The 13,097-nt window shown below is 41.8% G+C and overlaps 1 protein-coding gene and 1 long non-coding RNA gene across 5 annotated transcripts in view; both read left to right on the forward strand.

Moving 5' to 3' along the window:
- Nucleotides 1–13,097, forward strand: part of sgk1 (serum/glucocorticoid regulated kinase 1) — a 53,265-nt gene that overhangs the window by 30,279 nt on the left and 9,889 nt on the right. The window contains exon 4 of one of the 3 annotated variants that reach the window (XM_022220045.2): nucleotides 2,439–2,502. In XM_022220045.2, the coding sequence (XP_022075737.1) occupies nucleotides 2,439–2,502 (64 nt within the window). Of the gene's footprint in view, nucleotides 1–2,438; nucleotides 2,503–9,839; nucleotides 10,085–11,739; nucleotides 12,261–13,097 lie in introns of those variants that run through there. The other 2 variants (XM_022220047.2, XM_022220048.2) reach the window with 2 other exon arrangements.
- Nucleotides 7,730–9,505, forward strand: LOC127537660 (uncharacterized). Of its 2 annotated transcripts, none has more exons than XR_007947426.1 (3): nucleotides 7,730–7,850; nucleotides 8,691–8,780; nucleotides 9,381–9,505. It is a non-coding gene; the product is annotated as an uncharacterized LOC127537660 (long non-coding RNA). The 2 variants fall into 2 exon arrangements; XR_007947427.1 differs by having other exon boundaries at nucleotides 7,786–7,910; nucleotides 8,691–8,765; nucleotides 9,381–9,501.

A 13,097-nucleotide genomic window follows, 5' to 3' on the forward strand; every position in this document is an offset into this window, starting at 1 on the left:
TGGGCTGTTTTTTTTACTATAACGTGTACTATAATGTGTACTATCTGGGCTGTTTTTACTATAACGTGTACTATAATGTGTACTATTTGGGCTGTTTTTTACTATAACGTGTACTATAATGTGTACTATCTGGGCTGTTTTTTACTATAATGTGTACTATAATGTGTACTATCTGGGCTGTTTTTTACTATAATGTGTACTATAATGTGTACTATCTGGGCTGTTTTTTACTATAATGTGTACTATAATGTGTACTATCTGGGCTGTTTTTTTACTATAATGTGTACTATCTGGGCTGTTTATGTGTACTATAACGTGTACTATAATGTGTACTATAATGTGTACTATCTGGGCTGTTTTTTTACTATAATGTGTACTATAATGTGTACTATCTGGGCTGTTTTTTACTATAATGTGTACTATAATGTGTACTGTCTGGGCTGTTTTTTTACTATAACGTGTACTATAATGTGTACTATCTGGGCTGTTTTTTACTATAATGTGTACTATAATGTGTACTATCTGGGCTGTTTTTTTACTATAACGTGTACTATAATGTGTACTATCTGGGCTGTTTTTTACTATAACGTGTACTATAATGTGTACTATCTGGGCTGTTTTTTACTATAACGTGTACTATAATGTGTACTATCTGGGCTGTTTTTTACTATAATGTGTACTATAATGTGTACTATCTGGGCTGTTTTTTTACTATAATGTGTACTATAATGTGTACTATCTGGGCTGTTTTTTTACTATAATGTGTACTATCTGGGCTGTTTATGTGTACTATAACGTGTACTATAATGTGTACTATAATGTGTACTATCTGGGCTGTTTTTTTACTATAACGTGTACTATAATGTGTACTATCTGGGCTGTTTTTTACTATAATGTGTACTATAATGTGTACTATCTGGGCTGTTTTTTACTATAACGTGTACTATAATGTGTACTATCTGGGCTGTTTTTTTACTATAACGTGTACTATAATGTGTACTATCTGGGCTGTTTTTACTATAATGTGTACTATAATGTGTACTATCTGGGCTGTTTTTTTTACTATAACGTGTACTATAATGTGTACTATCTGGGCTGTTTTTTTACTATAACGTGTACTATAATGTGTACTATCTGGGCTGTTTTTTACTATAACGTGTACTATAATGTGTACTATCTGGGCTGTTTTTTACTATAACGTGTACTATAATGTGTACTATCTGGGCTGTTTTTTACTATAACGTGTACTATAATGTGTACTATCTGGGCTGTTTTTTACTATAATGTGTACTATAATGTGTACTATCTGGGCTGTTTTTTACTATAATGTGTACTATAATGTGTACTATCTGGGCTGTTTTTTACTATAACGTGTACTATAATGTGTACTATCTGGGCTGTTTTTTACTATAACGTGTACTATAATGTGTACTATCTGGGCTGTTTTTTTACTATAACGTGTACTATAATGTGTACTATCTGGGCTGTTTTTTACTATAACGTGTACTATAATGTGTACTATCTGGGCTGTTTTTTTACTATAACGTGTACTATAATGTGTACTATCTGGGCTGTTTTTTACTATAACGTGTACTATAATGTGTACTATCTGGGCTGTTTATGTGTACTATAACGTGTACTATAATGTGTACTATCTGGGCTGTTTTTTACTATAATGTGTACTATAATGTGTACTATCTGGGCTGTTTTTTACTATAATGTGTACTATAATGTGTACTATCTGGGCTGTTTTTTTACTATAATGTGTACTATAATGTGTACTATCTGGGCTGTTTTTTTACTATAATGTGTACTATCTGGGCTGTTTATGTGTACTATAACGTGTACTATAATGTGTACTATAATGTGTACTATCTGGGCTGTTTTTTACTATAATGTGTACTATAATGTGTACTATCTGGGCTGTTTTTTTACTATAATGTGTACTATAATGTGTACTATCTGGGCTGTTTTTTACTATAATGTGTACTATAATGTGTACTATCTGGGCTGTTTTTTACTATAATGTGTACTATCTGGGCTGTTTTTTACTATAACGTGTACTATAATGTGTACTATCTGGGCTGTTTTTTTACTATAACGTGTACTATAATGTGTACTATCTGGGCTGTTTTTTACTATAACGTGTACTATAATGTGTACTATCTGGGCTGTTTTTTACTATAACGTGTACTATAATGTGTACTATCTGGGCTGTTTTTACTATAACGTGTACTATAATGTGTACTATCTGGGCTGTTTATGTGTACTATAACGTGTACTATAATGTGTACTATCTGGGCTGTTTTTTACTATAATGTGTACTATAATGTGTACTATCTGGGCTGTTTTTTACTATAATGTGTACTATAATGTGTACTATCTGGGCTGTTTATATCTGGGCTGTTTTCCTGACTGCCGCTCTGTTTCGTTCCCAGGCGATGGACCTTTACTACCACAATGAGTCAGATCCAGACGGCTACTGTTGCCCCGGCGACGGCAGTAAGTAACCAGCAGCTCCGTCGCTGTTTTTATTCTTTCCTTCTGCTGTAACTCACAACAAACTCTAGACCGTTGTCCTCCATCACGGCTCCAGCTTTCAGATTTTATTCTGTGGTTTCCTCCTGCTGACGTCTCCTCGGATCATCTGACATCATCTCACCTCCATAATTACTGTTGTCCAGCGAGCAGATGACTGTCTGCCGGGTGGATCAGCAGCTAGAGGCTGACGGTTCTGTTTACAGCCTCATTAAATGACATCCACATCAGCTGCAGTCCAAAGAACACAAACTACTGAGTCACCATCTGGCAGAGAGTCCATCTGACCTGGTTTAGTTCTCAGAGACACCTGTAGACCTCTTCAGGTCCAGAACACAGACTAAGACCATCATAATGTCCAGAACACAGACTAAAACCATCATAATGTCCAGAACACAGACTAAAACCAGAGTAAATATCATCATAATGTCGTCAAAACGACTGCAATGAGATGCAAAATGAAGACAAGGACACACAAAACCCTCAAATAAAGCAAAAGCAATACAAAGAGATGCAAAACAACCACAAACTGACACAAAAGAACCAGAATGGGACTCAGACTGAGCACAAAAATACACAAAATGACCATAGAAGGTACAAAATGGTCACAAAAAGACACAAAACCAACCACAAAATCAAGCAAAACAAACACAATGAGATGCAAAATGACACAAAATAGATGTAAAATGAATAAAAGTAGATTGGAAACACCAGAAAATAGATGTAAAACTCTACTTCTCTGCTCTATTTGATGACTTGAACTGCTTTCCATCCTGCTGCATTGTTAAACTGTCATATTTAGTGGTTTTATTTCAGATGAACAGCCTTCCTATCTAGCAGCTCATTAATAATGCATGACGCTGCAGTCAGTCCAGATCCGTCCTCAGATAAACTCTGGAAAGCCTCCAGGTTCTGCTGCTTCTGCTGACGGTTCTCAGGATGTTTTCATTCTGTTCTGTGGTGTTTAGCAGATTTAAACTCGCTGAGTCATTCCAGAGATGTGGAACCGATCAGCAGCAATAATTACAGTCTGACAAACGTAACGACAACCTGATGCAAACACAAACCTGCTGCTGGTTTGAACACTGGAGGACGGAGCTTTGATTTATCTGGAGCCAAGAGATTCATAAAAACACACAACTACCATAGAGATGCAAAAATACCACAATGATAATAATAATAATAGTAACTTTATTTATAAAGCGCTTTCCGTCAAAGTGCTGCACACAGGAAAAAAAAACAGATAAATAAAAAAAGACATCAGTAAAACAAACAATTTAGGATTCATCTGTAAGAGAAAACAAGTGGGTCTTCAGCTTAGTTTTAAATACATTAATGGACGATGCCTGTCTGATTTCAGCAGGTAGACGCCCGGAAAGAAAAAGCCCGTTCCCCCACCGTCTTTTTACAGACCTTCAGGATGTTCAGAAGTCCAGTCCCCTGAGAACGGAGAACTCAAGCGGAGACATAGAGCGGGCTGGATAAATAAGACGGGGCAATTCCATGAACAATTTTATAGGTTAGTAGCAGCACCTTAAAGTCTGCTCTAACATGAACTGGTAGCCAATGCAGAGAGACCAGCACTGGAGTAATATGCTCGTATTTACTTGTTCTGGTCAGAATGCGAGCTGCTGGTTCTGGACCATCTGCCATCTCACCAGCCGTGAGGAAACAAAAGCATGAATTAGGACTTCAGCATCCTGAAATGACAGACTTTGTCTGATTTTAGAGATATTTCTGAGGTGGAAAAAGGCCAATCTGGTCACCTCTTTAATATGGAATTTAAATGAGAGGGTTTTATCAAAGTGTACACCAAGATTCTTAACTCTGTCTTTACAATGAATAGCAGAGTCATCCAAAGACAGTAAAGTCATCAAGCAGAGGATTAACACTTTCAGGTCCAATCACCATCATTTCAGTCTTGGCAGAATTCAGGAGCAGGAAATTCATTGATAGCCAGCTCCTAACAGCTGAGAGACAGGCCTGGAATTTATCAGTGTCAAAACAAGGGCATGTATAGTTGTAGGTCATCTGCATAGCAATGAAAAGAAACCCCAAAGGAGCGCAAAATTTGACCCAAAGGTGTCAGATAAAGGGAAAACAACAGGGGTCCTAGTACTGACCCCTGCGGTACGCCATGCCTAACAGCACAGGACTCAGAGAGCACGTTGTTAAAGAAAACACTGTGAGATCTCTCTGACAGGTAAGACCTCAACCATTTCAGCACCTGGCCTGAGATGCCGAAATAATTCTCCAGTCTGTCCAGTAAGATGCAGTGAACCACCGTATGAAAAGCTGAGCTGAGATCCAACAACAACAGAACAGATGATGCCTTTGAGTCAGCAGCTAGAAGCAAATCATTCACCACTTTAGTCAGCGCTGTTTCTGTGGAATGATTTGCCCTAAAAGCTGACTGAAGAGGCTCAAAAAGATTATTTAATGACAAATATTTCAATAGCTGAGTTGAAAACACTTTCTCAAAAATTTTTGACAAAAAGGACAGGTTTGGCACGGGCCTATAATTAGTCAGGGAGTAATAATTAGTAAGGGAGTAATGAAACATAAAATGTCACAAATGCATGAAAATTAATCACAGAGACACAAAGTCACCATAAAAAGATGCAAAACAAAAACATGGACTTAAAATGACCACAGAACTTCCCCAAGAGAAGCAAAATAAAGAGAAGACGCAAAACAAACAGAAAAGACCAAAGAATTATGACAGACAGAAAATTAGCAAAAAGAGACAAAAACACTGAAAAAGACACAAAATGACGACAAAAAGACGCAAAGCAACTACAAAGAGCCACAAAACATCCTCCAACTGATAGAAAACACAAACAGACAGAAAACAACAACCAGAGCAGTGACCACAGAGACACACAACGAAGAGTAAAAGACACACAACGAAGGCTAAAAGACACACAACGAAGGCTAAAAGACACACAACGAAGGCTAAAAGAGACACAACGAAGGCTAAAAGACACACAACAAAGACTAAAAGACACACAACGAAGGCTAAAAGACACACAACGAAGACTAAAAGACACACAACGAAGGCTAAAAGACACACAACGAAGACTAAAAGACACACAACGAAGGCTAAAAGACACACAACGAGCACAGAGACACACAACAACATAAAGACCTCATAAAAGGACAAAAGTAAAATCAGAACATGAATGAACCCTGATGCTGTTTGATCAGACTTACATAACGTTTGAGTACTTAACCTGGATTACTGTGTGTTACTGTGTGTGTGTGTGTGTGTGTGTGTGTGTGTGTGTGTGTGTGTGTGTGAGTGTGTGTTTTGTTCTCTTTGTTCTCATTAATATAAATGACATTAACAGGTCTGTTGTTAACTCTTTTCTCCCACCGTCTATGACTCATCACTCACCTGTTTAAACCTGCAGCAAACACACACACACACACACACACACACACACACACACACACACACACACACACACACACACACACACACACACACACACACACACACACAGCCTCTATAATCCATGGTGAACTTTAAGGAGTTGTGACATTGGACAGAAGTTCAGTTTGTTTCTAAAAGTCTGGTTTATCTTGAACCTGCTTCAGAGTCTGAGCTGCTCCCAGAGCTCCTGCAACCATTTCAACCTGAAGACCTGGAATAGATCCACGGGAATAAACGATTTAAAAAGGTCCAAAACAGCTCAGAATGTATCCTAAACGATTTTAAAAAGGTCCAAAAAACTCAAAATTTATCCTGAAAGATTTTTTAAAAAAGTGTCCAATATTACTCAAAATGTATCTTGCAGGATTCAAAAAGTGTCCAAATTAATTCAAAATGGGCCTAAAATGACTCTAATTTTGTCCTAAATAATAAGTTTGTTCAAAATGACATCTGAGTCTATAAATACGTCCGTAACAACAAAAATAATCAAAATAACTTGAAACTTATTCAAATGTGTTCAAAATTCACCCATAAAAAATTCAAAGCCTTCACAAAACGACTCTGTTCTAAATGACTCCAGATTCGTCCACAATTACACAAACTTCTGCAAACTGAAAATATTCCACATTTTGTCCTATAAAGTGTTACTGCTGTTGATTCCGTTCTAGCTTGTAAATATCTGTAAATATTCTCTTCTATTTCTTTTTATAACTGCTCTTTGTCCTGTTCTTCTTTCTATCATTTTGTATTATTATTCTCTGTCAGATGAAACCTGATTAGTCCGTTGGGTTCGAACTCGACCATTAAACTGATTCTGAGATTAAATCAGAATGAAGTGAAATCATCAAATCAGGATCAGCAGGATTTCAATCAGAGAAAATCACATGAACACGTTTTTAATGAGTTCTGAGTCAAATAAAACTCTGCAGCAGCTCCAAGAATCAGTAAAGATTTGGTACTTTGGAGTACTCATTACTGTAGTACTCATTACTGTAGTATTCCCCACTGTAGTACTGTGATGTTCTGGTCCAATCACGTCGCTCTAAATGGAGCTCTTGTCTCTGAATGGTTCTTATGTAAACAGTCAGCTGTTCTGGTTCATTTACATTCAGACCAGAACCCACTGCAGCTCTCACACCCTCAGTGACCCTCACACAGAACCACACAGAACCACATAGAACCAAAAAGAACCAGTGTCCTGAAGCCTGGAGGATGGGTCTATAGAGGATGGATCTATAGAGGATGGGTCTATAGAGGATGGATCTATAGAGGACGGATCTGTAGAGTACGGGTCTGTAGAGGACGGGTCTATAGAGGACGGGTCTATAGAGGATGGATCTATAGAGGATGGATCTATAGAGGACGGGTCTGTAGAGGACGGGTCTATAGAGGACGGGTCTATAGAGGACGGGTCTATAGAGGACGGGTCTGTAGAGGACGGGTCTGTAGAGGACGGGTCTATAGAGGACGGGTCTATAGAGGATGGATCTATAGAGGATGGATCTATAGAGGACGGGTCTATAGAGGACGGGTCTGTAGAGGACGGGTCTATAGAGGACGGGTCTATAGAGGATGGATCTATAGAGGATGGATCTATAGAGGACGGGTCTATAGAGGACGGGTCTGTAGAGGACGGGTCTATAGAGGACGGATCTATAGAGGATGGATCTATAGAGGATGGATCTATAGAGGACGGATCTGTAGAGGACGGGTCTGTAGAGGACGGGTCTATAGAGGACGGGTCTATAGAGGACGGGTCTATAGAGGATGGATCTATAGAGGATGGATCTATAGAGGACGGGTCTATAGAGGACGGGTCTGTAGAGGACGGGTCTGTAGAGGACGGGTCTGTAGAGGACGGATCTATAGAGGACGGGTCTATAGAGGACGGGTCTATAGAGGACGGATCTGTAGAGGACGGGTCTATAGAGGACGGGTCTGTAGAGGACGGATCTGTAGAGGACGGGTCTGTAGAGGACGGATCTGTAGAGGACAGGTCTATAGAGGACGGATCTGTAGAGGACGGGTCTGTAGAGGACGGGTCTGTAGAGGACGGATCTGTAGAGGACAGGTCTATAGAGGACGGGTCTATAGAGGACGGGTCTGTAGAGGACGGATCTGTAGAGGACGGGTCTGTAGAGGACGGGTCTGTAGAGGACGGATCTGTAGAGGACGGGTCTATAGAGGACGGGTCTATAGAGGACGGGTCTGTAGAGGACGGGTCTGTAGAGGACGGATCTATAGAGGACGGGTCTATAGAGGACGGGTCTGTAGAGGACGGATCTGTAGAGGACGGGTCTATAGAGGACGGGTCTGTAGAGGACGGATCTATAGAGGACGGGTCTATAGAGGACGGGTCTGTAGAGGACGGGTCTGTAGAGGACGGATCTATAGAGGACGGGTCTATAGAGGACGGGTCTGTAGAGGACGGATCTGTAGAGGACGGGTCTATAGAGGACGGGTCTGTAGAGGACGGATCTGTAGAGGACGGGTCTGTAGAGGACGGATCTGTAGAGGACAGGTCTATAGCGGACGGGTCTATAGAGGACGGGTCTGTAGAGGACGGGTCTGTAGAGGACGGATCTGTAGAGGACGGGTCTGTAGAGGACGGGTCTATAGAGGACGGGTCTGTAGAGGACGGATCTGTAGAGGACGGATCTGTAGAGGACGGGTCTGTAGAGGACGGATCTATAGAGGACGGGTCTGTAGAGGACAGGTCTATAGAGGACGGATCTGTAGAGGACGGGTCTATAGAGGACGGGTCTGTAGAGGACGGGTCTGTAGAGGACGGGTCTATAGAGGACGGGTCTGTAGAGGACGGGTCTATAGAGGACGGGTCTGTAGAGGACGGATCTGTAGAGGACGGGTCTGTAGAGGACGGATCTGTAGAGGACAGGTCTATAGAGGACGGGTCTATAGAGGACGGGTCTGTAGAGGACGGGTCTATAGAGGACGGATCTATAGAGGACGGGTCTGTAGAGGACGGGTCTGTAGAGGACGGGTCTGTAGAGGACGGGTCTGTAGAGGACGGGTCTATAGAGGACGGGTCTGTAGAGGACGGATCTATAGAGGACAGGTCTATAGAGGACGGATCTGTAGAGGACGGGTCTGTAGAGGACGGGTCTATAGAGGACGGGTCTATAGAGGACGGATCTATAGAGGACGGGTCTATAGAGGACGGATCTGTAGAGGACGGGTCTATAGAGGACGGGTCTGTAGAGGACGGGTCTGTAGAGGACGGGTCTATAGAGGACGGGTCTGTAGAGGACGGGTCTGTAGAGGACGGATCTGTAGAGGACGGGTCTGTAGAGGACGGATCTGTAGAGGACGGGTCTATAGAGGACGGGTCTATAGAGGACGGGTCTGTAGAGGACGGGTCTGTAGAGGACGGGTCTATAGAGGACAGGTCTATAGAGGACGGATCTATAGAGGACGGGTCTGTAGAGGACGGATCTGTAGAGGACGGGTCTGTAGAGGACGGGTCTATAGAGGACGGGTCTATAGAGGACGGATCTATAGAGGACGGGTCTGTAGAGGACGGATCTGTAGAGGACGGGTCTGTAGAGGACGGGTCTATAGAGGACGGGTCTGTAGAGGACGGGTCTGTAGAGGACGGATCTATAGAGGACGGGTCTGTAGAGGACGGATCTGTAGAGGACGGGTCTGTAGAGGACGGGTCTGTAGAGGACGGGTCTGTAGAGGACGGATCTGTAGAGGACGGGTCTGTAGAGGACGGGTCTGTAGAGGACGGGTCTGTAGAGGACGGATCTGTAGAGGACGGGTCTGTAGAGGACGGATCTATAGAGGACGGATCTATAGAGGACGGGTCTGTAGAGGACGGGTCTATAGAGGACAGGTCTATAGAGGACGGGTCTAAACATGGGCTGCTGGCTGTGTTCAGGCGGGTTTAAGGGGGTACCGGGTCATCCTGGTCCAGAGTTGTGCTGGCGCCGGTGACAGAACCTCTCTGGTTATGTAACGGTTCGTGTTCGGAGCTTCCTCTTGTTCTCTGAGCAGCTTTTGTTTCTGCGGATGTCCTCAGAGCTTCACTCGGTTCTGGTTCTGGTCCGATGATGCAGACTGAGCAGCAGCTCCAGCAGCCCAGAGGAGGTAAAATCTGCCAGAACTTTTATTTCATCGTTTAGGAAAAGAATGAACTGGTTCTGAGACAAACTTCACTGAAAAAAATACAAGAAAATACTGTGTTCAGCAGAACTTTACTGTAGTTTTACTGTAATACTAAATAAATACTGTGTTCAGCAGTACTTTACTGTAGTTTTATGTAATACTAAATAAATAGTTTGTTCAGCAGAACTTTACTGTAGTTTTACTGTAATACTAAATAAATACTGTGTTCAGCACTACTTTACTGTAGTTTTACTGTAATAATACTAAAATACTGCATTTTAGTGTAGAAAGTGAAGTTTGTAGTAGAATACTGGCAGTCTTTCATTGTAGTTTTAAGTAATTTTTACTGAAACAGTGAATTGCTTTCAGCCTCTCCAGTAAAATATAAAGTTTACTGCTTATTACTGTAATATGTTTCCATGATATTCAAGGAGTGTCAGAAAGATGAAACTCTGTGGATTCTTTCTAGTCTTGGAATTTCTGGTTGATAAAACTGTACACATGCAGTGTCTCAGTTTGGTGCTCTGGGTTTGTTTTCAGTTTTTAGGTCCTGATTTTGGTCATTTCATGCATCATTGTGACTGTTTTGTGCCTCTTTCTGGTCGTGTTTTGTGTAAAGCCCCAGAGCATGATGCTGCCTCCTCCATGCTGGGTGGCAGGTTTGGTGTTCTTGGGGTTAAAGGCCTCACCTTCTCTCCTGGGCTGAACGTTATGTAATAAAAACCAACTGCAGCTTCAGCATTAAGGAGAGAGAGAGTGGAAAAGTTTGTAGAGAGCTTTGAACGGGATAAGAACAGCGTTATCAGCAATCTGTGATTATTATTAGTCTGTTTATTACCACCGTGTGTTTGCTCTTATCTCTGCTGCTTCTCTTTCTAAACGGTGCAGTGAGTCATTAATCCTGCTAATAAAGGGTTACTTCATGACATTCTGCTTCCTGGCAGCTTTAGATGAACTATTTCCCAACCAGGTTACTTTTTAATTTGGAGCTCAGTGTGAGAACGAGTCCAGCTGCTGCAGCGGAAAAAACCTGGAGGAGGACGAAGCTGAGGGTCATTTTCCTGTGGATGTGTAGAAATATGACAGAGAATACAACCTAAATACCTCATTCTTCGAGTGTAAAACTGAACTAAGCAGCAGATCTGGTGCTGAACACACATTTAGACGGTTTATATGTAGAATAGTAGATGTGCAAGTATAAAAATATAGTAAAAATGATCTGTACACAATGAAAACAGACACAGATGGTTGTTGTTGTTTATTTTGTGTATAAAAACATTTTTTTATTGTAACTGTGCAATGAAACGGCAAAATATACAAAATCTAAGTCAATACAACACAATAAAACCTAATAAACCTGAAACATCTCTGGTTTTCAAGAAAACAATAAAAATGTCCTAAAGTTCATTGAATTAAAAAAAACAGCTTCAGATTTTACAATCGTATTTGTGGACAAATGGAACTCTGCTGTTAGGATTTAGCTGAATTTTTAAACAGATTTATTCACTCTGAACAGTTTATTTCCTTGTGGTCGTTTTGTTTGTTGTTATAAATCTGCTTTTATGTTGTTTTTATATTATTTTAGAGTAGTTTGGGGTGTTTTATTGCTATATGCATGTTTAAATGTTTGCATTTTAATGTAATTATACAGAAAAAACTGTTTACAGTGAATAAATAAGTGTAAAATAATTCAGCTAAATCACAACATTCCAGCTTCATCTTCCGGATTTACTCAAAACTGGACCAAATTTGCACATTTATTAACATAAAAATGCAGTTTTATAGAATTATAGAGGTTTACTTTACTCTTTACTTCTATAAATCTTTAATGAGCTGTAGTTAATAAATGTGCAGCTTTGACTGAGTCCGGGTGATGGTCTCCACTTTTCATCCACGGGTCGAAGTGAAGCTGCAGAACAAACACCTGAACAGAGACTCTGGAGACTCTGGAGTCAAGAAGGAGGTCAGAGGAGCAGCGAGGCTCCGCCCGGCTGGAGGAAGGAGGAGGCGGGACGTCTCTCTCCGCCCCGAACACCGAGCAGCAGCAGCGGAACCGTTCAGTCTGGATCCAGTCCCCCGTAGAGGAGCCCAACTTCAAGTTCAGACCAGGTTCAGGATCCAGACGTCTCCATGAAGGACAAAACCACCGCGCTGACGTGTGAGTACCCGCTGCTGAGTGTGGTGTGTCTGAAGCCGTTTTACCGGGGAATGTGGAGCCGTTTGACCGGAGAACCGGAGCCGTTAACCCGCCTCAGAGCGGGTCTGTTGGTCCGGGATGCTGCTGCTGTCTTTAGCAGCTCCAGGATGAAACTTCAGAAGTTTGTTGCGTTTTTCTGTTTTTCATCCAAACTTTGGAAAGTCGCGCAGCTTCAGGTGTTTGTTTTGCGTCTGTTTTTCTTTTTCACGCGCACGCAGGCAGAGAGTTTACAGGTGGGATCATGTTTCATTCTCATTCCTCAGCGGGGTGTAGCTAGACCTGATCCAGGTGACTTACATAACCGACCTGACGGCGGAGCGCAGCGCAAACACGCGTTCCAGCTGCAAACTTTACCGCGTTAACCTCCGACCTGGACCTGGACCTGGACCCGGATCTGCTGCTGCTCCGGACTCTCTCTGGATCAGAATCTGGATCTCATGTCTCTTCTTTGTTTTCACATGGATGCGTTCAGGAGTTTCTGTACTTTTCCACTCGGCTTTTTTCTTGGCACTCGGCCTCCTTCGGCTCTGCTCGGCTTTCTGTGCGTCACTGCCGGCGGTTCATTGAGGAGCTGCCAGAGAGAGGAGCTGGAATTCTGTAGGTCATATGGAGGAAATAAAACTTCATTTGTCCTAAAATAACATTAACGCTGCAGCGTACCTCATGATGCAGACTTAAAGACCTACAGAGGTTTAGAATTTACCTTACAGGTAGATAATGCGCCATTCTAGATTCTCTGTCTAAAAGTCTGTATTTTCATGTTCATCAATGTGGAAATTTAGTTTGTATAATTACATA

The sequence above is a fragment of the Acanthochromis polyacanthus genome, chromosome 16 (genome assembly GCF_021347895.1).
Source record: "Acanthochromis polyacanthus isolate Apoly-LR-REF ecotype Palm Island chromosome 16, KAUST_Apoly_ChrSc, whole genome shotgun sequence".
In the NCBI taxonomy this organism is placed as follows: domain Eukaryota; kingdom Metazoa; phylum Chordata; class Actinopteri; family Pomacentridae; genus Acanthochromis; species Acanthochromis polyacanthus.